The sequence below is a fragment of the Lithobates pipiens genome, unplaced genomic scaffold (genome assembly GCF_037356315.1).
Source record: "Lithobates pipiens isolate NorthernLeopardFrog02 unplaced genomic scaffold, aLitPip1_a1.2 Scaffold_10, whole genome shotgun sequence".
Lineage (NCBI taxonomy): Eukaryota > Metazoa > Chordata > Amphibia > Anura > Ranidae > Lithobates > Lithobates pipiens.
The window spans coordinates 17209192-17234628 of NW_027507686.1; the positions used below are offsets into that span (position 1 = coordinate 17209192).

General features: G+C 45.7%; 1 protein-coding gene across 1 annotated transcript in view; it reads right to left on the reverse strand.

Annotated features, from left to right (window-relative positions):
• The window catches only part of FHOD1 (formin homology 2 domain containing 1), a 188680-nt gene that overhangs the window by 40422 nt on the left and 122821 nt on the right, over positions 1–25437 (reverse strand). The window contains 4 exon segments of the mRNA XM_077451885.1: positions 4655–4765; positions 8039–8400; positions 18295–18438; positions 20758–20781. Coding sequence (XP_077308011.1) covers positions 4655–4765; positions 8039–8400; positions 18295–18438; positions 20758–20781 — 641 coding nt within the window.

Genomic DNA, 25437 nt, shown 5'->3' on the forward strand with positions numbered 1-25437 from the left:
TCACAGAAGTACGAAGAGATGACGGCATGGTGTTTGTTGCAAAAGTCCGAGGGCGTCTATGTACTAAACATCTCTGAGTGTCCATGCCTCGGAGGACGTCTCTACAGGTGATATCCTACCCGACACATCCAGATTATCCCCCCCGCACAGCAGGACTCACCTTCACATCGTGTCCCGGGGCACAGGCTGAAAGCACAGGTCCTTCATGGAGAGGCCTGGGGAGAAAGCCTCAGCCATTGGCATGGAAACCAGGAGATGACAAAAGGCAGCCCTCTCCACCCCCCATCCCCCCTTTCTGGAGACTCACAAGAGCCCACCAACAAGAAGCGCTACAATTTACAGCCTTACAGGCCAGCTTTACACTTCCCCCACAAGGACACCAGGCAGGTACCATCGCCCTGGTCCGATCACCGCCCGGCACGGTTCAACCAACAACAAAAAAAAAGGGGGCGTAAAATCTACCCATGGGGCAGGAAAGCTATCTGATGGAGTCATTCGCATTGCACAAACGCATCGTCTCTGAGCTCTGTGCAGATTGCACAGAGAAACGCATTGGGGTGGATTTACTAAAGGCAAATAGACTGTGCACTCCGCAAGTGCAGTTGCTCCAGAGTTTAGTAAATGAGGTAAAGCTTCACTGTGCAAAGAATAGACAATCATGTGCGAGGAAAAAAAAAAACAGCATTTTTGCTGGAACGTGATTGGATGATAGAAATCAGCAGACCTTCCCCTCGGATCTGGAACAACTGAATTTGCAGTGCTGAGTCTTTAGTAAATCCACCTCATTGTGTGGTGGTGGTGGTCTGTATTCACCAATAAAGATCATTCACAAATGCAACACAGGGTCAGCCATGTCCGGGGGGGTACAGTCCTTATATGTTCTACAAGTATGGACTCTGCACAGTACCACTTCTCCTGTCCTGTATGCCGGGTGTAATTCTCTGTATCTATACTTATTCTGTATGTATGAATTCTGCACAGTACCACTTCTCTTGTCCTGTATGTTGGGTGTAATTCTCGGTATCTGTTCTTATTCTGTATGTATGGAATCTGCACAGTACCACTTCTATCCCATATGTCGAGTGTAATTCTCAGTATTTTTTCCGTACATTGGGTGTAAATCTCAGTATCTGCTCTTACTCTGTATTTATAAACACTACACAGTACCACTTCTCTTGCCCTGTATGCCGGCTGTAACTTTCTGTATTTTTTCTTATTCCCCATGTTTGGACTCTGCACAGTAGCACTTTTCTTGTCCTGTATACCGGGTGTAATTCTCCGTATCTGCTCTTATTCTGTATTTATGAACACTACACAGTACCACTTCTCTTGTCCTGTAGGCTGGGTGTAATTCTCAGTATCTGTTCTTATTCTGTATGTATGGACTCTGCACAGTACTACTTCTCTTGTTCTGTATGCTGGGTGTAATTCTCAATATCTGTTCTTATTCCACATGTATAGACTCTGCACAGCGCCACTTCTCTTGTCCTGTATTTCGGGTGCAATTCTCAGTATCTGCTCTTACTCTGTATTTATGAACACTGCACCGTAATACTTCTCTTGCCCTGTATGTCGGGTGAAATTCTCGGTTCGGTTCTTATTCTGTGTGTATGGACTGTGCACAGTGCCTTTTCTCTTACCCTGTATGCCTGGTGTAATTCTCAGTATCTGTTCTTATTCCGCATGTATGAACTCTGCACAGTGCCACTTCTCTTGTCCTGTATGCCGGGTGTAATTCTCGGTATCTGTTCTTATTCTGTATGTATGGACTCTGCACAGTACCACTTCTATCCTGTATGTTGAGTGTAATTCTCAGTATTTGTTCTGTATGCTGTGTGTAAATCCCAGTATCTGCTCTTGCTCTGTATTTATGAACACTGCACAGTATCACTTCTCTTGTCCTGTATGCTGGGTGTAATTCTCCGTATCTGTTCTTATTCTGTATGTATGGACTCTGCACAGTACTACTTCTCTTGTCCTGTATCCCAGGTGTAATTCTCAGTATTTGTTCTGTACGCTAAGTGTAAATCTCAGTATCTGCTCCTACTCTATTTATGAACACTGCACAGTACCACTTCCCTTGTACTGTACGCTGGGTGTAATTCTCGGTATCTGGTTTTGTGCCATACGCATTCACATTCAACGGCTGCAGGGTGTGGCTCCTACAGCCCTGCCTCCGCTCTCCATCAGAATATATACAAGGATAACAGCCGCACTCCAATCTCAGATCTTTTTGCTGAATTTAATTGACTTGCAACAAAGCGACTGCATACATCATCTCTTCACCTGAAACCACCTTCTCGACGCGTTTCACCACTCTTGGCTTGCTCACAAATATAGGAGAAGACTTCTTAGTGGACTTTCTGCTCTCCTGTGAGCTTTCATCATTACCACCTCTACTGTTGAATTCTTTATTATCATATAAAAGATATTAAAGACCCAGCAGGCACAGCGGGACCCTCTCATAGTGGCTGCGGCAGTTGTGAAAGATCTGGGGACCCTCGTGCAGCTACTTCACTGCCAGAGTCCCTGAGAAATGAAGGAATTGCTAAGACTGAACTCCAGGCAGACAGTTAAAACGCAAAACACACAGTGGAAATACCTAAACAATAAAATGTTTCCTATGCTAGAGCATTTATGATTCTGTTCAGCTGTCTTGTGATCCAGCCATATACCAAAATGAAGCAGAAGAGGGCGCCACCATCTAAGTGTAGACTATTTCAAATAGAGCAGAAGAGGGCGCCACCATCTAAGTGTAGACTATTTCAAATAGAGCAGAAGAGGGCGCCACCATCTAAGTGTAGACTATTTCAAATAGAGCAGATGAGGTGCTCCACCATATTTAAAATAGTTTACACTTAGATGGTGGCACGCTCAATCTGTTGACTGACTGCACTGTACAAAGCCATAGTGATGTCCCCGGCTCACAGCGCAGCCCCTTCCTTCTCCCAAATGTTTGTTTTTTTTCCTGCCTGGAGTATCGCTTTACCTCCCCAAATCAAATGTCAAAAACTGAAATATCAATCGGGGGCGTGTCAAAGGAAAAGAAGGGCCGCGCACCAATTATGTCACGCATTTCCCCCAAACAGCCATAATCATGAAGACACGAGTCTCCACGATTAAGCCTCCTTGGGGCGAAATGCGTTGAACTGGGGGGACCACAAGCAGGATCTCTCCATGATTAAGCCTCCTAAGTGAAATGTGTTGGAGCGGGGTGGATGACAAACAGGATGTCTCAATGATTAAGCCAGAGAGTGAAATGTGTTTGAGTGGGTGGATGATGGGTGGGAGGTCTCCAGGATTAAGCCTTCAAAGCGAAATGTGTTGAAGTGGGTGGATGACAAGCAGGGTGTCTCCATGATTAAGCCTTCTAAGTGAAATGTGTTAGAGAGGGTGGATGACAAACAGGATGTCTCAATTATTAAGCCTTTTGAGTGAAATGTGTTGGGAGTAGGTGGATGACAGGTGGGATGTCTCCATGATTAGGCCTTTTGAGTGAAATGTGTTGGAGCGGGTGAATGACAAACAGGATGTCTCAATGATTAAGCCTTTTGAGTGAAATGTGTTGGGAGTAGGTGGATGACAGGTGGGATGTCTCCATGATTAGGCCTTTTGAGTGAAATGTGTTGGAGCAAGTGGGTGACAGAAGGCTTAATCATAGAGACATCCACCTGCTCCAACACATTTCACACTCTGGCTTAATCATGGAGACATCCTGTTTGTCATCCACCCTCTCCAACACATTTCAATCAAAAGGCCTAATCATGGACACATCCCACCTGTCATCCACCCTCTCCAACAAATTTCACTTAGAAGACTTAATCATGGAGTCCTCCACCTAAGTGAAATGTATTGGCGCAGGTGAATGACAAACAGGATGTCTCTATGATTAAGCCTTTTTGGGTGAAACACGTTGAGTGGGTGAATAACAGGCGGGATCTTATGTAGTGGATCCGAGTTACCTAAATATGCTGATCTCAAGAACTGTGACATCATTGGCGTGCGCCCCTTTTCTTTTCCTTTGACACATTGTTACCAAATGAGGACATGCTCCTGGATGAGCATCCGATATACACCGGAGGATTAAGGAATTGTCGCAGTAGAGGTCATCAGTCGTCATACACAAAGTCACAGTAGAGGTCATCAGTCGTCATACACAAAGTCGCAGTGGAGGTCGTCAGTCCTCATACACAAAGTCGCAGTAGAGGTCATCAGTCGTCATACACAAAGTCGCAGTGGAGGTCATCAGTCGTCATACACAAAGGTCGCAGTGGAGGTCGTCAGTCGTCATACACAAAGTCACAGTAGAGGTCATCATTCGTCATACACAAAGTCGCAGTGGAGGTCGTCAGTCGTCATACACAAAGTCGCAGTGGAGGTCATCAGTCGTCATATACAAAGTCGCAGTGGAGGTCATCAGTCGTCATACACAAAGTCGCAGTGGAGGTCATCAGTCGTCATACACAAAGTCGCAGTAGAGGTCATCAGTCGTCATACACAAAGTCGCAGTAGAGGTCATCAGTCGTCATACACAAAGTCGCAGTGGAGGTCATCAGTCGTCATACACAAAGTCGCAGTAGAGGTCAGTCGTCATACACAAAGTCGCAGTAGAGGTCATCAGTCGTCATAAACAAAGTCACAGTATACAACTTACTTAAATATCCCCCGGTCTGTGACCACGGGCAAGTTGTCTGCCTCCGGGGTGGATTTAGACAGGGAAATGTTACAGCTGCTGCTGTGAGTGCCGACACTTTCCGGGCTCGACCTGCACACAAGGGAAAAGGGATTTTATGTTATATCGTTGCTTGTATTGACAGGTACAATACATACATTGTATGCAATAAAAATGTATATGTCAGACACAGACGTCTAAAGGAAGATCTCCCTGCAACAGTTCTATGAAATGAAAAAGTTAACAGTGCGATGCACCGGGATCGGCACACCGGCACCGCAGCGCACAGCAATGGCCATGCAATCAGTGCAGCTCATGTGAACCAGTTATAGGGACATGTCCACAACTGTCCCATAGGTGGCAGCACTGAATTGCTTAACGTGGTTGTAAACCTCAGACATGAAATATAAACAAAGCATATCCCTCTATAACAGGGATATGCAATTAGTGGACCTCCAGCTGTTGCAAAACTACAATTCCCATGAGGCTTCGCAAGACTCTGACAGCCACAAGCATGACACCCAAAGGCAGAGGCATGATGGGACTTGTAGTTTTGGAACAGCTGGAGGTCCGCTAACTGTATATCCCTGCTCTATAGTGTGTCTCAATCCAGAGCACTAAGCGTCATTTCTGTCTGCTGCCTCCTTCGTCTGCTATCAGCATGAATCCCTTCTGACACCAAAATATAAAAAGGTGACAGGGGAGGGAGCTCCAGCGCACAGCCTGTGATTGACAGCCTCGGCTGTGTCCCTGTGTGCTGAATGAAGGCGGGCGTCCCTTCCCTCCAATCAGCTCTCCCTGAGCTCTGCAGAGTGCAATTTCAGTTCTCCCCTCCCTGCTTTCTGAAAGATCGGACAAGCTTTATAAATTCTGGACTATGAATGATGGCAGAGAAGACCACAGATAAACTTATGTAGGAGGATTGGTTTAATCTCTGTGTATCACCAGAGGCCAGTCACTTCACTGGGCACCTCCTGGCCCTTTAAGAGGTTTCAGATGCCGGGAAACGGCGGTTTATGATTATGTGACCACCGTGATTGGCGGTCAAAGCGATCACATGATTGGAAAGCTCCCGATCGCAATAATCGATCGGGAGCTTTCCGTAAGCCGTCAGTAACCATGGCAGGAGTGCGCAGGGCGCGCACTCTCGGCGTGGCTGTCTCTGCTAATTGGTACCTAAATTTGGGCAATTCGGCGCCAAGGCCCACCCGCCGAGAAGCCGCGTATTTGTGTACTGTCGGCGCCTAACCACTTACGGAGCCCCGCCGCAGTTTTACGCCGGTACTTTGAAGAGTAATATCGATGTTATGGCAGCAGCTAGCGGCCATAACCCCAGTATCTTCTTCTTCAGCGGGCGGTCCGCTTTCAGATTAAAGTGGTCTCTGCAGCAGAGTCGCCGCAAGATCACTTTTATCGGCAGCGGGAGTGTGGGCCCCCTTCCTGCCGCGATACGGAGCCATCGGTAGTGTCAGAGGCGATCGGGTCTTTCTCCTGGCTAGACATGGAGACGAGTGAGGGGAAGATGGCCCCCACCCGTCTCCATATCATTGCAGGACGGGAGCGACGTCATAGCTCTTAAAGGGCCTTTTTCCTTTTATTTTTTTTCCCCAAATGACAAATTTTTTTATTATTTTATTATTAGTTTTTTATTGCATTTTAGTGTAAATATGAGATGTGCTTTATTTCTATTACATGGGATGTTTACATTCCTTGCAATAGGATTAAAAGTGACAATTTTTATTTTAAAGAACAGTGTAAAAATAAAAAGGTACAATAAATAAGAATTTTTTTTTTTTTTTTAATTTAACACGCCGTCCTGCCAAGCTCGCGCGCAGAAGCGAACGCATGCCTGAGTAGCGCTCGCATATGAAAACGGTGTTCAAAACACACCTGTGAGGCATCGCCGCGATCGGTAGAGCAAGAGCAATAATTCTAGCTCTAGATCTCCTCTGTAACTCAAAACATGCAACCTGTAGAATTTTTTAACCGTCGCCCATGGAGATTTTTAAGGGTAAAAGTTTGTTGCCATTCCACGAGCGGGGCGCAGTTTTGAAGTGTGACATGTTGGATATCAATTTGCTCGGTGTAACATCATCTTTCACAATATAAGAAAAAAATTGGGCTAACTCTAATGTGTGTTTTTTCCAACAAAAAAAAAGTGCGCTTGTAAGACCGCTGCAAAAATACGGTGTGACAGAAAGTATTGAAATGACCGCCATTTTATTCTCTAGGGTGTTAGAAAAAAAATATATAATGTTTGGGGGTTCTAAGAAATTTTCTAGCAAAAAAAAAGTTTTTAACTTGTAAACAACAAATCTCAGAAACAGGCTCGGCCCTTAAGTGGTTAAGGAAAGTAAAGAATACACTGTACAAGTTTTGTAAGTATGGAGGATTGGGATTGGAACGGTGCTAACAAAAAATATAAATAAAAATATATTAAAATTATAATTCTTTGTTATTAGTACAAATAGCATGCAGCAATCAAGCTATTGAAGTATTAATTAAAATCAAAAGCTGAGCACTTGTAGTACAGTGGGTTGCTGGTGGCCCAGAGAAGAAAAAAGTGGTCACAGATGAATGTTAGTTCCCAACATGTTTCGCCATTGATGGCTTCCTCGGGGGACAATGTGAATCCACCACACTTATAGCCCAACTCTAACAAAGAAATTAGAAATTAAAATAAATACACTGTACAAGGATAAGGGCAATCCCAGATCTAACCTCCTCTTCACTACGCATGCAGCTGTAGGCCCCCCCCCCACCCCTTGGTCCTGCCATATGCAGGATAGGTTGGACAGGTCAATCGTTTGCCACTTAGCGGCCATTAAGGGCTGTTTAAACTGCACATGTGCGCTCTCCTCCTTCTGTAGTTGCCCTCAGCTAAAGGAAAGCGCATATTGAATGCATGTTCAGGTTTCATAGTTAGTAAGGTTGAATAAAGACACCAGTCCATCCAGTTCAACCCGAGTGAGTGTCTACCCCTATCCCTGTACATTGCACACTCACATTGGTCCCTACCCTCAAGGAGCCCACAATCTAAGGTCCCCATTCATATACTGGGGCCAATTTTGGACAGAAGCGATTTAACCTACCTGCATGTCTTTGAAGTGTGGGAGGAAACCAGAGTACCCGGAGGAAACCCACGCAGGCACAGGGAGAACATGCAAATTCCAGGCAGGTAGTGTCGTGGTTGGGATTTTAACCAGTGACCCTTTTTACTGCTAGGTGAGAGTGCTAACCACCACACCACTGTGCCGCCCAGAGGTTTAATACTGAAAATGTGAACTTTGGACTGAATACCCCAGCAGGGTGATTTGCTGCTAGATTTCAGAGCCCCACAAAAGTCTACAGCAGACAAACACTTACAGTTCTGGTGAAGAGACATCAGGAGACTCGGCTTCTGGGCTCCTCTCTCCGGCACTAGGAGGGGGACTGGGGGGCTGAGAATTCTCCACCGGCGGCTGTTTGGGTGGTGAAGGCGGCACAATGCAGACCGTAGGCCTCTGCAAGTTGCTCGGTTTATAAGCAGACTGCACAGGGGTGGTGTTTTCCACAGGGGGCGCCGCTGGTGCAGTAACAGGCTTGGTTTTCGCCCACATTTCGGCACTGTTGCCCATGGACCGCCTCGGGCGCCGGACCTCTTCACCCCCTAACGAGTTCTTCCTTCGATCCTTCCGGGGGCCGCTGGAAGACTCCTCGCTGTTATCGTCCTCGAGTCTTAACGCGCTCTGCACAAAACACAGGAAGATCCGTAAATAACAGGCGCGGCATGCTGCTTAAAGTCAACCCGTAAGCCCCTTTCACAGTGCCGCGACATGAAAGTCATGCGATTTCAGGACATGCCTGTGTAAACTTGAGCTCTATGGACCTCAAGTCGCATCATAGTACAGGGACTACTTTGAAGTCGCACAGATATGAACGGTACTCACTGGAAATAATGGGGGTACGACTTGTCATGCGACTTTGCGGTCCCAAGTCGCAGGACAAGACGCACAAGTGTGAAAGGGGTCTAAACCATATTAAACATTTACCCTGGGTTCACACTAGTGCGGTGTGGGAACCAACGCGATTCCAACGCCGGTTCCCAAATCGCTCCTCTCCCCCAGGCAGTTGTGGGAACCGCTGAAGGTGTCTTAATGACACCCCTCAGTTTAGTTCACAGATCACAGTGTGAACTGTGAACAGTGTATTCGGATAACTCAGGTGCACTGCATAAGATCCCGCCTGTTAATCACCCACTCAACGTGTTTCACCCAAAAAGGCTTAATCATGGAGACATCCTGTTTGTCATCCACCCTCTCCAACATGAATAAGATCGCATATACACCTACATACACCCATGCGATCTGATTCTAGTGCAGGGGGAAAAACAAGTCCCTGCACATTGCTCAGAGATTACATGCGATCTGCACCTGCAGTGCGGGAGAGAATCACATGCGATCTCTGAGATCGTGCTTGCGTGAACCCGGACTTAAAAAGCAAAAGTCCTGCCTAAGAGCACACACCATAGATGTCCTCTATTACCAATGTACAGCAGACAAGGGTCAATGTAGGCAAAGCGGCATACTGATACTTAGCCCACAAGTGCCCACCTGCAGTGCCAACATGTACCCACCAGGGATGCCAATCAGTGCTCATCAGGGATGCCAATCAGTGTCCATCACTAATGCCTGCCAGTGCCTCATCAGTGCTGCCCATCAGTGACATCTATCAGTGCCCATCAGTGCTGCATATTAGTGCCTCATCATCAGTGCCCATCAGTGCTGCAAATCCTTGCTGCAAATGCATACTACATATTAGTGCCTCATCATCAGTGCCCCTCAGTGCTGCCCATCAATGCTGCAAATCAGTGCAACATCATCAGTGCTGCATATTAGTGCCTCATCATCAGTGCCCATCAATGCTACAAATCAGTGCTGCATATTAGTGCCTCATCATCAGTGCCCGTCAGTGCTGCCCATCAATGCTGCAAACCAGTGCAACATCATCAGTGTTGCATATTAGTGCCTCATTATCAGTGCCCGTCAGTGCTGTAAATCAGTGCAACATCATCAGTGCTGCAAATTAGTGCCTCATCATCAGTGCCCATCAGTTCTGCCCATCAGTGCTGCCCATCAGTGTTTCATCATCAGTGCCCATCAGTGTTATCAGTGCTGCTTATTAGTGCCTCATCAATGCTGCCCATCAGTGCCTCATCATCAGTGCTGTAAACCAGTGCTACATATTAGTGCCTCATCAGTGCCCGCCATTGAAGGTGAAAACGTACTCATTTACATAATTTTATAACAGAAACAAAAACGTTATTTTGGGGGGTTTTCAACATTTTCGGTCTTTTTTAAAATGTATTTAGCTAAAAATAAAAAACCCAGCGATGATTATATACCAGCAAAAGAAAGCTCTACTTGTGGGGAAAAAATGATAAAAGTTTCATATGGGTACAATGTAGCGTGACCGCGCAATTGTCATTCAAAATGCGACAGTGGCGAAAGCTGAAAACCGGCCTGGGCAGGAAGGGGGGGGGGGGTGGATGAAAGCGCCTGGTAGGCAGGCGGTTAATGAATACAATTCGTGATACACAAACATTATGGCTTCTGTGGGAAGTGCGGGGGGGGGGGGTCACACGACCCCAGGAGAGCGTCACACACAATGAATACACACCTACAATAAACACCACTACATTCCGGAGGGAGTGTGAGCTCCAATGACGACACGTATGTCCTGCCACTCCAGGCTGAGTCACCAGAGCCACCTCCTAGTGACACAACCCACAGGAGAGCAGCGGGTAAATATTAGGGCTCTGGAGTCTGTGCCAGAGAATGTGAGTAATAATGTCTTCCTCCGTTATCAATCTCCGTTATCAGGCTGCCAGAATCTCAGCAAACAGCGACTGTTGCTAATGATCGGCCCGTGTTTTTTTTTTTTTTTTTTCTTGCAAACACCATTTTCCTCTTTAATTCTGTGGCTCTGTAATATGAGTATACAAGCTGTATATTCATTTTTAATTGTCTGCCCAGGAGGATACGAGTCGGTAAATTTTTGACATATAGATAGTGATACATGTAGCCATATCTTTTCGCAGATTTTTCTTTCGTATCTCTTTCCTATGCTGCCGCGATCGTGGTCCGCACTCGGGGGAGCTTTTGTGTCCATTCAGCACATCCGGCGGGAAGTTTTTGTTTATTATTTGTTTTTATCTTCTTTTCTTCTGCTGCATTTATTGAGTTCTCTTTGACTCAATATCCTTTGAAAATCGACTGATTTTCTGTATATGTGAGTATAGCATCACGTATCACATATATAGAAAAATCTTTTTTTTTTTTCTTCTTTCGGTTTTTAAAAAAAAAAAAATATATATATATATATATACATACATATATATATATATATAAATTTTTTTTTTTTTTTAGAAACCGAAAGAAGATGTATATATATATATATATAGATATATATATATATATATATATATATATAAAATGTTATATCTTAGATTACCACGACCAATAAAGAATATGGTAATCAAAATATCCCTGAAGGAGGAGTACAGAGACTCCGTAACGCGTAGGATTGGATTTATCGAATGCCTATTTATTATTGTTATGTAATATATTTTTTTTGAAAGTACACGCTTTTTGTAAGCGCCTTGGATGCACTCAAAAACATATTGTACAGCTATTTTCTATGATGTTTTGTAAATATTCTATATCATTTTTGGATATATTGTGTAATAAAAATAATTTATACTTAAATATGTCACTGTCACATATCATGCCTATAAAGTCCCACCAAACAAGGGAAAATCTATTTTTTTGCATTTTCACAATTGGGATGTCGGCTGTTAATTAGCAGAATTTGGTATTATCCTCCATATTTTTTTTGATAATGATCGGTCAGCGGGAATGCTGTCACTGTAAAAATGTAATATTTATTAGAAAAGGTGTAGATATACAAAATCGACAACGCAAAAGGGGAATTTCATATAAGATATACAGGATTGATCAACAACGCAATACAATACAAAGGTTACAAACATATGCTCCGTAGCATGTGGAACATATACGGGCATACCTAACGCATTTCGACTGTTACTCTTCTTCAGGGGGATATGGTTGACACCAGCACCCCACCCCACCCCCATGTGACCCCAGAGGTAACATGTATTACATCACTTCCGGGGTCACAGCTATCGTTCCTTGGCTAGTGTAGCCGAAGATACAGCTAAATAGGCACGATCTGTGCTTGATTAGCTGCATTGGAGGGCAGAGGAGACACTGGGGTGGGGGGTCTAAGACCCCAGATGTCTCCATAAAGAGGACCTGCCACCTTGCCAATGCTATATGCCAGGGATATGCAATTAGCGGACCTCCAGCTGTTGCAGAATTACAAGTCCCATGAGGCATAGCAAGACTCTGACAGCCACAAGCATGACACCCAGAGGCATGATGGGACTTGTAGTTTTGCAACAGCTGGAGGTCCGCTAATTGCATAAATACAGGGGGCTTGTTAGCCAAGTAAAAAAAAAAAAAAAAAGAATTATATAAAATAAATAAAAATACAGTGTAAAAAAAAAAAAAAAAAAATTATATAAAATAAATAAAAATAGTGTAAAAAATATGAAATATATAAAATAAATAAAAATACAGTGTAATAAAAATAATTGTATAAAATAAATAAAAATACAGTGTAAAAAAAAAAAATAATTATATAAAATAAATAAAAATACAGTGTAAAAAAAAAAAAAAGAATTCTATAAAATAAATAAAAACACAGTGTAAAAAAAATGAAATATATAAAATAAAAATAGTGTAAAAAAAAGAATTATATAAAATAAATAAAAATACAGTGTAATAAAAAGAATTGTATAAAATAAATAAAAATACAGTGTAAAAAAAAAGAATTATATAAAATAAATAAAAATACAGTGGAAAAAAAAAAATGAATTATATAAAATAAAATAACTTTTTTTAAAAGTCCCCTCCTACACACCGCATATCAACTCTAAATTAATAACCTTTAAAGTGGTTGTAAACCCCCCCTGACCTATTTTTACATATAGGTAAGCCTATAATAAGTAGTAAAAATATCTCAAACATTCGCTGTTTAGGAGATATTCGCCATGCAGTGATGATGTAATCAGCACATGCGCAGGCCCTGCGAGCCATTTCTTCCCCCAGCGTGTGCCGTGACTGGTGGCTCACAGGGCCGTTTCTGCACTGCGCATGCGCTGATGACATCGGGAACGCACCAGCCACAGCCTGTATTATTACTCGCTAGCTGCGGGGGACCTGGGAGTGATGTCATGTGGCTCCGGCCACTCACAGACCATGTTTTTTTGGTTGTAACATGACAAAATGTGGAAAAATGTCAAGGGGTATGAATACTTTTTCAAGGCGCTGTAGGAATCCTTTGACAGTTGAGTTAAAAAAAAACCCGACAGTAGCAGCAGGAATAGGACACGTAAACAAAAAAAAGAAAAAAAAAGAAAAACACTCCCAGGTCCCCCGCAGCTAGGGAGTAATAATACCGGCTGTGGCTGGCGAGTTCCTGATTCCCACCTTCCTGCTATCCACCTTCCGTTATTGACTTAAAAGGATCGACTTCATCCTTATCTGTCCGAAGACAAATATGGAGAGCAGAGCGGAAGACTGGAAGAGGAAATCGCTGCAAAAGACAAACAAATACTCTGAGGTCTGACAGAGTGCGGAGAGTCTACAGGAAAAATATAGGAAACCAGCAGAACGCAGACAATGACATCGTATTTTATATGAAGTACGTGTCCGATGGGCGATTTTGCAATTCGGGCTTTTAACGGCTCAGGTCGATTGCAATCTGTCACTGCTAGTGCTAGAGGAATGGGTTGGTGTACACATTGCCCTCTTTCAGTCATTTGTAGCTATGTCAGAGGTGAGCGCAACAAATAGATTGGGCGGGCATCCATTGTCGGCGCAAGGCCCCCCCCATCTATGTGCCCGGCCCTTTCAGGACACCGGGCTCATGCATTTCTATGGTGGGGTTTTATTCAAGCACTGATTAGAGTCAAAGGCCCTAATAGACTTCAAAATAGGGCGGCTCGGGGCGCAGAGCATTGCATCCGGAGCCCACCCAGGTGTGTTGCAACAGTGAATGAATATTCGCTGTTGCAACACTGATCCTTCTCCCGGCCAAATCAGGAAGCGGATGTGATACCCATCACCTGATTGGCTGAAAGGACAGGCGCTCCTATAGGACGCCTAAGAGGAGGGGAGGAAACGCACGGCGGAAGCGAGGAGAATAGCCTCTGCCCAATGCAAGAATCTCTGGCACTGCTTGGTGCCCTGGTCCCCGCCGCTGCTTGGTGCCCCGGTCCCCGCCGCTACTCGTATGCCTGCTGATGACTGCCGCGTACATAGGGTAAGTGCCGGTGGACCGACCGGCAGACAGTGGGGGGGGGGGGGGGGTTGGGGTGCCGGGAGGGTGGTTGTTTGCCCCCCCCCCCCAACAAAAAAAACACCAGGTGCCACTGGTACACAGGGCATGTGGAGCACATCAAGTCTCTCTGCCCTGCTTCTGGGACTCCCTCCCAGTATATAGCAAATGGCGCCTTTCATTAATCAAAACTGCAATACTATATACTCAGAGAAAAAGTTGGTAGCTATAGCTGTGAAAAAAAGCAGGCTGAGTCAGTATTTATAAACAAGATAACATATTGTTACTTTTTGTATCATTCTGTTCATTCATCTGCAGATCAAAGGGATGAACTTATATCTGCAAATGATGTCAGTTAAAGCCCTTCCCCATGCACTTTTTTTTTTATATCACCCATGCGATTTTCCAGCACTGCATGGGTTAACTGCTCCTTTTTTTCTAGGGGTAAGCACAAGTTCATAATCACCTGCTCCTTCAGTCCCCCAGAAACCTGTGCTCCCCCATGTTCTGGCGGTGGACTGTTCCTGTCTATGGAGCGCGGTCTGGGCATGCTGAGGAACAGTCCATTTTCAAGACCACTGGGGTGCGGGGGAGGGGGACGCTGGACTGTTCTTGTGTGGGGAAGATCGAATGATTACATAAGTATATCTCTGCTGTGTTCTCCCCTGGGATAAGACATTTAACCCATGCAGTGCAGGCACAGCACCGCTGCACAGGGGGAAAAAAATCTGCCATGACTTCCGATTTAAAGCTACCCGACAAGTAAAAAAATATATATAAATGTATATATTTTAATAAAACATTCATCTATTTAACCCCTTACTAAAGTGGTTGTAAACCTCAGACATGAAATATGAACAAAGCATATCCCTCTATAGTGTGTACTTGTCTCAGTCCAGAGCACTAAGTGTCTGCTGCCTCCTTCCTCTACTTTTTTTTTTTTTTAAAGGGACAATGTAAATAATAAAAAAAAAAATTTTTTAAAGCGCCCCTGTCCCCATGTGCTCTAAGAAAACGCATACGCAAGTCGCGCCCACATATTAAGGGCGTTCAAATCACACATGTGAGGTATCTCCGCGATCATCAGAGTGAGAGCAATATTTATAGCAAAAGTCCCCCTCTGTAACTCTAAACTGGTAACAGTTGAATTATTTTAAAGCATCGCCTGTGGAGATTTTTTAGGTATCATAGTTTGTCGCCATTCCACGAGCGTGTGCAATTTTAAAGCATGGCATGTTCGGTATCTATTTACTCGGCGTAACATCATCTTTCACATTATGCAAAAACATCGGGCTAACTTGACTGGTTTCGTTTTTTTTAAATATATATGAAAATAGATTTTTTCCCCCAAAAATTTAGTTTGAAATACCCTGTGACATAAAATATTGCAATGATCGCCATTTTATTCCCTAGAGTCGCTGCTAATATATATATAAATAAATAAATATATATATATAAAATATATGTTTGGGGGTTCTAAGTAATTTTCTAGAAAAAAAAATACAGGTTTTAACTTGTAAGCAACAAATGTCAGAAACAGGCTTAGGCGTGAAAGGGTTAAAGTGACACTAAAGGTTTTTTTAAATAACAAACATGTCATACTTACCTGCACTGTACAGCTCATTTTGCACAGAGTGGCCCTGAACCTCATCTTCTAGGGTCCCCCGGTGGCTCCTCGCCACCTCTTATAACCCCCCACGGAGAAGCGTTCCCTGGGGGGGGGTTACCTTGCGGGCACGCTCCCGAGTACTGCATTCGGTGTCCATTGAGGCCGAATGCAGGACTCGGCCCGGCCCCCCAGCACCCGTGTCATTGGTTTTTATTGACAACAGCGGCCAATGGCTGTGCTGCTATCAATCTATCCAATCAAAAGCCGAGAACCCCGGGCAGAGACAGAGTGCATCCCCGTGGGACAAGTTCGAGGGTTCAGGTAAGTAAAACAGGGGGGCTGGGGGGCCGGTCACTGACAGGTGTTTTTTCATCTGAATGCATAGGATGCACGAACCTTTACAACCCCTTTAAGTTAACAGGGTCAAGTCACAACCGTCCTGCAAACACATGGAGGGTGTGCAAACGCCCATCTTTGGTGGCAACTGAACTCTGGACCCCTGCACAGCAAGGAAGGTGTACAAACAGTCAAGCATAATGGCTTATGAGATCAGCAGGGCCATCCTTCTTATCTTGGTCAGCGATGCATTCTAACAACGCACCTCCGCAGCACACATCAGTGGCCATGTGCCAACTCGTGCCGCTGGTGTAAACGGGCCCCTAAATCATACGGTCGCTCCCTCATTTGTTCTACAGAATGTACAAATCCATAACTCATTTGGCAATAGGTGAACAGGTTTAGAGAAGATCCCCCCCTCAAGGAGAGTGGAAGATAGAAGAGCGTGATCCTTCTGTAATCCGAGCGGAAACTGACAAAGGAGGAGCTGTCAGGGATCATCACCCGCCATCAATCTTCATTATGTCATTATCCGCAGGACGACCTGTTGTGACATCCGACTTCTGTGTTGGGGAAACTCAGGCAAGTATCTGACTAATATGACTTGAAACGGACGACCGTTATCTTCTGACACCATCTACAGGTGCATCTCAGAACATTAGAATATCATCAAAAAGTTTATTTATTTCAGTGATACAATTCAAAAAGTGAAACGCGTATATTATATATGGATTCATTACACACAGAGTGATATATTTCAAGCATTTCTTTGTTTTAATTTTTGATGATTATGGCTCACAGTGAGTGACAACCCAAAAACTGGGCAGCACTGGCTGGCACTGATTAGCAGCACTGGCAGGCACTGATTAGGGGCAATGATTGGCAGCACTGGCAAGCACGATTGGCAGCACTGGCGGGCATGATTAGCAACACTGGTGGGCACCGAATGGCAGCACTGGTGGGCACCGAATGGCAGCACTGGTGGGCACCGAATGGCAGCACTGGCCCGCACTAGAGTAAGGAAAGGGATGGTCCGCACTCCGGATGACATCCACAATGTTATTTCTTTATTAAATACATGTACAAAGCTGTAAAACAGTCAACATGTTTCGGAAGGTTAGTCCATAGTCATGGCACTGGTGAGCACTGAAGGCAGCACTGGCGAACGCTGGTTGGCCGCACTGCCGAACGCTGGTTGGCCGCACTGCCGAACGCTGGTTGGCCGCACTGCCGAACGCTGGTTGGCCGCACTGCCGAACGCTGGTTGGCCGCACTGCCGAACGCTGGTTGGCCGCACTGCCGAACGCTGGTTGGCCGCACTGCCGAACACTGGTTGGCCGCACTGCCGAACACTGGTTGGCCGCACTGCCGAACACTGGTTGGCCGCACTGCCGGGCACTGCTGGGACCAATGTCCCTTTAACAGAAGCCGGTTATCGACTTTCTTCTCTCACGCTGTCGGCATGAGGAAAGAAAAGTCAATAACCGGCTTGTGCCTACATCTGGTGATCAGCTGAAGGACTCAATAATTACAGAGCGCACCTCCCGTACGCTGCTGCAGGAGGTGCACTGGCAGTGCGATCACAGGAGGATGTCCATCAATGCCAATCCTGGCAAAGTAAGCTATAGTCCAGTGATGGCGAACGTTGGCACTCCAGATGTTTTGGAACTACATTTCCCATGATTCTCATTACACTGCAGTGTAGTTGAGCATCATGGGAAATGTAGTTCCAGCACATCTGGGGTGCCAAGGTTCGCCATCACAGCTATAGGCTATAGCGCGGGCAGGAAGTGGTTAAGCTTTGATAATAAAACCTGGATGCTGATTGGTTTCAATGCAGAGCTGCACCAGATTTTACACCCTCCAGTCTTAGTAGATCAGCCCCATAATCTCGTAGGGAGATTAGTGTTGAAATAAAGGGAAAGTACAAATCCGCTGTTGGATAATTATTACAGTTTGGCTCATGTAGTAACATTAAACATCAGAAAAATGTATGTCTGGAAGGGATGTCATCTGTCAGCAGACAGCTCCGCAGGCTCATTACTGACAGCACCTCATCGCTCACGTGCCGCTGTCGGTGAGGAATGAAGACGGCTTCCTGGGTGAGAGGAGAAGCCGCTGGATGTTATGACGGAGAGAACTCCAGACATCTGGAGGAGACAACATCTGACATGTCCCGGAATACGGGAGGAAGTCCCAGCTCGGGGACATCACTCAGCCGTCAGCCGTCCTCCTGTGGAAGGGGAACGCGACTACAGCAAAGCCTTGCACTGACCTCGTACACAGCCAGCCGCTGCTTGAGATCGGGGTCCGTCCCCCTGTTGTTCATGTGTCGCTGGATCAGCTTCTCCATCCCCTGCTGCTCCAGACAGTCGGTGAGGTCGTAGAAGGAGTCCTGGTCAGGGAGAGCGGCCAGCGTCTGTACAAACACAAGAATATCCATGTGAGACAAGTAGAGGCAACAAGCACCCCGCTATTATCGGGGGGCCACAGTCAGCAAGGAGGAGCAACAGTCTAATGAGGCATGGTCACACAACCGCCCTCCGGCTGCCGGGGGACTGCAGGTCTCAGCATGCCTTGGCGGCCACTATTCCCCCCGACTGCAGGAGAGTTCTGCTTTGCTTGACCTTCTATCTACCTATCTAATCTATAAAACTCACTTCAAGTCAAACCAATTTGATATCCTAAGGCAAGGATTGCAGTGAATAAATGACGGCTTTGTTTTTTTGTTTTTTTTTACCCCAATGCATGTACAGGCTTTTGAAGTTTCTACAGCATCCAATTGGATCAATTTTAATGTCCATTGCAGTGAAAGTGTCTTCCATTGAATCCAACGCCCACCCCCCCCCCCCCACGTCACTAACTGCCCCCACACCCTGGCCACTAATACCCTACATCCTACCCAATCCCTACACCCTCCCTCCCTACCCCCTGGTCACTAACATCCTACACTCTCCCTACCCCCTGGTCCCCAAAACCCTACACCCTCCCCCAATCACTATCACTAACCCCCCACAGCGCACCCCCCCCCCCGGTCACTAAAGCCCAACCTCCCGCCAGTCACGGACACCCTACAACCTTCCCACCACTGATCCCTATCACCCTACACCTTCCCTAACCCCCACTGATCAGCCTACAAACTCCCTACCCCCCCTGGTGACTAACACCCTATGCTACCGACCCCCCACCAGCAGTTAACACCCTACACCCCCTCCTGCCCCGAGGTCACTAACACACTATACCCTCCCCCCTGGTCACTAACACCATCTCTACCACCCAAACACCCCCCCCATTTCTAAAACCCTACACCCCCTCCCCCCAGTCAATGACACACTACACCCTCCCCTCCCCCCCTGGTGACTAACACCTTACACCAACTATCCCTCCAGCTACTAACTCCCTCCAGCTACTAACACCCTACACCCTTCCCTACCTTTGTCCACTAACACACTACACCCCCCCCCCCCCCCAGTTACTGACACCCTACACCCTCCCTACCCCCTGGTGACTGACACCCTACACTACCCACCGCCCCCCAGCCTCCCTACCCCCTGGTCACTAACACCCTACAACCTGCCCCCGATCACTAACCTACACCTTTCCTACCCCTTGATCACTATCGCCCTACACCCTCCTAACCCCCCAACCCCCCCCCCAGTGACTAACAACCTACACTACTCACTGTCCTTACCAATAACCCTACACCCTTCCTACCCCCTGGTCACCAACACCCTACACCTTGCCTACCTAACGGTCACAAACACCCTACACCAAGGGTATCAATCCGGCGGCCCTCCAGCTGTAGCAAAACTACAAATCCCATGAGGCATTGCAAGGCTGACAGTTACAAGCATGACTCCCACAGGCAGAGGCATGATGGGACTTATAGTTCTACAACAGCTGGAGGGCCACCAGTTTGAGACCCCTAACCTAAACCCTTCCTACCCCCCAATCACTTACATTACACCCTCCCTAACCCCACCGTCCCTTCCCCCCGGTGGATAACACCCTACAAACTCCCTACCCCCTGGTCACTAACAAACTACACCTTCCCCTTGATCACTAACACCCTACACAACCCCCCCCCCAGTAATTAACACCCTACACCCTTCCTACTCCCTGATCCCTAACACCCTACACTCTCCCTATCCCCCCCCCAGTCACTAACACCCTTCCTACCCCCTGATCCCCAACACCCTATACTCTCCCTACCGCCCCCCCCCCAGTCACTAACACCCTTCCTACCCCCTGATCCCCAACACCCTATACTCTCCCTACCGCCCCCCCTGGTCTCTAACACCCTTCCTACCCCCTGAACACTAATACCCTCCCCCTGGTAAGGAACATTAGAATATCATCAAAAAGTTTATTTATTTCAGTGATGCAATTCAAAAAGTGAAACGCGTATATTATATAGATTCATTACACACAGAGTGATAGATTCCAAGCATTTCTTTGCGGCCTTCCTACCCCCTGATCACCAACACCCTACACCCTCCCCCTGGTAATTAACACCCTACACCCTTCCTACCCCCTGGTCACCGACACAATAGATAGTTCAAGAGCCTGTGCAAGCAAACGCTGCATAAAACCAGGAGTCAAAAGCTAAGCAGTTATTTAATGTTTTCCCCCGACAATATCAAACTCCTACTAAGGATGGGAAGGGTTACATTATGACAGTCCGGAGCACATCAAATTCAAAACTGGGAAAGGATTTCACCGCTACTGGAGAACTCACCTTCACTCCTGAATATTGGATTTGCTAAAAAAGACAATAGCTGGATTAGAAGCTCCCAGGAACAGACTTTCGGGCAAGTTAGGGGCATGCATAACGGTGAGCAGCCATCATTCCACGCAGTGCTTCTCCATTCAGGCAGAGTTACACACACAGTAATGTCCAATGCGTTTCAGGACCAGCAAGCTTTTGTGCGAGAAGGGTGGCCACACACATACCAGCAAAGTAATGGGGGAGGGGTATACTGTGATGTCAGAGGCATTATCTATAGACAGAACTTTGTTTAGTTTTGTGTAGTGTAGGGAATAGTTAAAGGGTAACTCCACTTTTGTGGGGGGGGGGGGGAAAAATAGCATAAATTGTGATATATATACTATATATATATATATATATATATATATATATATATATATATATATATATATATATATATATATATATATACACATACACACAAACACATACATATATATTTCATACAATGTAACAACATAATTTAATAATCTGGCATATAAAATTGTTACACAGGTCATATTATAATGGAATGTTATTAAAAATTCCCTTTCCTTTTCAATTTGAAGCCACTGTAATTTTCTGTAAAATGCAATATGGCCACCTGGAGGCGCTCTGTACACAGATGGTATACAGAGCCCCCCCCCCCCCCAGCATCCCCTGCAACAACAATGTCATTTTTAGTGAGATCTTCTCAAAGGGAAATCACATCTATAGGGATGCAGACCTTGCCACATTCCTCATTAGAGCCCTGCAAGTGCAGCAGCCGATTGATAATTATAAAGTCACTCCCATTCAATCTGCACATGGGCACAGAGAAACAAACAGCTATTTCTTCAGAAAAACAAAAGGTTGGAATCTGCAACAAAGTTTAGTTATAATCCTTGCAATGTACATAGATCACCCAGAGGGGGGAGGGGTTTTTCTCTTAACAAAAGTGGAGTTACTCTTTAAATGGAACAGTTCTGGGAAAAAAAGTTACAATTCATGGGTTGAGTTCCACTTTCAAACAAAAAAGGAGAGAAGGTTTTGGGTAGAGATCCACTTTAACAAGCTACTCTGCCCAACGTCGGCATTTCAGTTTTTCGTGGTGCCCGGTATGATCAATCCTTAGCTGGCTCCCTTTGCAGACTTCACGGATAAGTTATCTCCAGCAGGATTACGGCATCCCAGATCATTTCACTTTGGAGCGTAGATTTTGGCGCAGGTTTATCAGCCACAGTCGGGCGCCAAGATTTTTATGCATGAAATGTAGTGTTTTTGCCGTAAGGATATTTAGGACCGTAAATCCCAGACTAAAACCCCCAATTTTATGGAGCTGCCAACTAACGGACCCGCCCAGGTCAACCCAATTGCTGCATCCATCACAAAGCCAAATAAAAGTATGTTGAAAAATGTGAATTCCTTATATTTTCTTGTTGCTGGAGGTTCCGGGAGAGTGGAAATTCTAGCCAGTGATCCAACCACCGTCTGCCCACCAAAAAAATGAATCAGTTTTTGGGCATCGTAAGCTGTAGGAGGTGCCGATCCCTGCACAGGAAGTCAGATGTGCATCAGAAAAACGTCTCCTCTCAGGACCAACAATTTACCTCCGTCACACCTAAATCCAGCCTTGAGTCCTTTCACATAGGAGCTTCAGAGAAACTTCAATTTGTACAGCAAGCTTCTAGAAGCATTATGGAAGCCTTCAACTCTCAACCTCCGGCCTTCTCTTCAGTCTTACACAGTTGTAGCGGCTCCTCTCCTGGACTTACCATGCTTTCACTGAACACTGTGAGCTTCTCACCATGTGCATTGGAAGCTGCAGCAAGTCAGATAGAGGCCGTCTTATTTCCAGGCTGGAGGACGTCCAACATCATCTAGTTTTTTCCTCCCCAACCTGACTGTCCCTAACCCGACCATTTCATTGGTTGGATTTCAGTTCTCCAATCGTGGAGGCTCAGCATGACAAGTGGGCGTTTTATTGGGTGGTCTGTAAGCAAATAGTCTTCCTAGGAACGCCAACTTCTCCAGACTGACATCCACATATTAAGGAATTATGATATTTGCATAACTCCTCCAAGGTCCCCATCAGAGTCCCCCTTCAGAGACTCCCCTTACATGAGAGTCCCAAAATCTGAGTCCCCAAAGTCAATCTTAAATTTCATAACAGTCCCATCAGAGTTTCCCATTACATCAGAGTTTCCCCATCACATAAGGGTCCCAAGCAGATCCCCCTTATATCACAGTCCCTCCTTACATCAGAGTTCCCATTAGAGTCCCCCCGTACATAAAAATCCCCAGAGGAGTTCATCCCTTACATGGCAGTCCCAATGAGAGCCCCTGACATCAGAGTCTCCATCAAAGTCCCCCTTACGTTAGACGACCCGCCACCTTACATAAGAGTTCTCATCAGAGTTTCCCTTATATAAGAGTTCTCATCAGAGTTTCCCTTATATACGAGTTCTCATCAGAACTCCCCCTTCAAATAAAAATCCCCATCAGAGTCGCCACTTCAGTCCTAATCAGAGACCTCTTACATCAAAGTTCTCCTTACATTAAAGCCCCCCCCCCCCCCCCCCCCCGCATGAGTGTTCATCAAAATCTCCATCAGAGTCTCTCCTTACATGGCTGTCCCCATTAGAGTCTCCCCTTACATGAGAGTCTCCATCAAAGTCCATCTTAAATTAGAGCCCCCACCTTACATAACTGTCCCCATCAGAATCCCTCCTCATATCAGAGTTTCCCATTATATAAGAGTCCCAAGCAAGCAGAGCCCCCTTACATCACAGTTAACCCCCCCCCCCACCCCTTACATGAGTGTTCCCCCTCACATCAGAGTGAGCAGCAGAGTCTCCCCTTACCATAAGAGTTCCCATCAGAGCCCCCCCCCCTACATGACAGTCCCAATCACAGACCTCTTACATCAACGATCCCCCTTACACAAGAGTTCTTAACAGAGTCCCCCCTTACATGAAAGTCCCCCTTCACATCAAAATCCCCATTAGAGTACCCCCTTACATGACAGCCCCAATCAGAGACCTCTTACATCAAAGTCCTCCCCTTGCATTTGAGTCCCTCCCTTACATGAGACCTCTTACATCAAAGTCCTCCCCTTGCATTAGAGTCCCTCCCTTACATGAGAGTTCTCATCATAGTTCCCCCCTTACACAAGAGTTTTCAACAGAGTCCCCCCCCCTTAAGTGAGAGTTCTCATCAGAGTTCCCCCTTACACGAGAGTTCTCAACAGAGTCCCCACTTACCTAAGAGTCCCCCTTCACATCAAAATCCCCATCAGAGTACCCCCTTACATGACAGTCCCAATCAGAGACCTCTTACATCAAAGTCCTCCCCTTGCATTAGAGTCCCTCCCTTACATGAGAGTTCCCATCATAGTCCCCCCCTTGCATGAGAGTTCTCATCAGAGTTCCCCCCCTTACAAGGGGAGTCCATCTTGCATCAGAGGGCCAGAAAAAAACCCTTGCAGCGGGCTTGATTGTGAGACTGAAACGAAAGCTCAGGGCTGGAGTCTCCACCAAGGTATACAGCACAAAGCCCTCAGCAAAAAAAAGTCACCCTCCTATACTTGCTAATGCTATACAGCCACAGATCCCGGGAAGGGGGAGGGGAGGGTGCTGCTGGAGTACATGCAATATAAATCTCTGACAGTGAATGCACTTCCTGTGTATATGTTCACTGTTGGGCTAATATTGCCCTTTTATATGAAACGATGGTCTCTATAAAGCTCTTCCCTCACTCCTGCCTGTATTTGGTATTTTGCACTTTGGACGACGTCTGGCCGCGTTGGCGGAGCCTCTGCTGATGTCACTCCCGTCCTGCAGTCTGAGGATGTAAAATACAATATAGTGAGGCCTGCCTGTGATGAGGTGGCTGCTCAGCCATAAAACATATTATATGCGCGGCCTTGCTGGGACAGACACGTAATGCTAACAGGGACCTGATCTAAAGTGAAGGAGAATGCTGTCCATATATCAGTGAAATAAACTCCCTACATGTATTCTCTTCCAGTGTGCCGTGCAAAGAGGTATTAAAACCAAAAGTAAACATTTATTATATAGCAGCTTACCAAATACTTAGATGTGGTGGCTGCATTCGTTTTCTTTTTTAGGCTTTCCACCTTTTATTTTCATCTGGTGATCCAACCAGTCTGTTTTTAAAAAAGATCAAGCTGTCCTGAAGGTGAAGCAGTTAAAAAGGGTCGAGACAAACTATTTACCACGGACAGGGGTGCTTACAATGATCAGCAGTGACAAAAAGGTTGAGATGTAGATGCGTACAGTGCCTTGAAATTTTCCATATTTTGTCATGTTACAACCAAAAACATAAATGTAATTTGTTGGGATTTTATGTGATAGACCAACACAAAGTGGCACATAATTGATTTAGATGTGCATGCTGACATGTTTCGAAGGGACAAGCCCTCTTCCTCAGAGCATCAAGTTGTCTGGGTTTTGGTGATACAGTGCCTTGAAAAAGTATTCATACCCCTTGAAATTTTCCACATTTTGTCATGTTACAACCAAAAACATAATTGTGAAGTGGAAGGAAAATGATAAATGGTTTGCAGAATTTTTTACAAATAAATATGTGCAAGTGCGGGGGGCATTTGTATGGCGCCCCCTGGAGTCAATACTTTGTAGAACCCCCTTTCTCTACAATTACAGCTGCAAG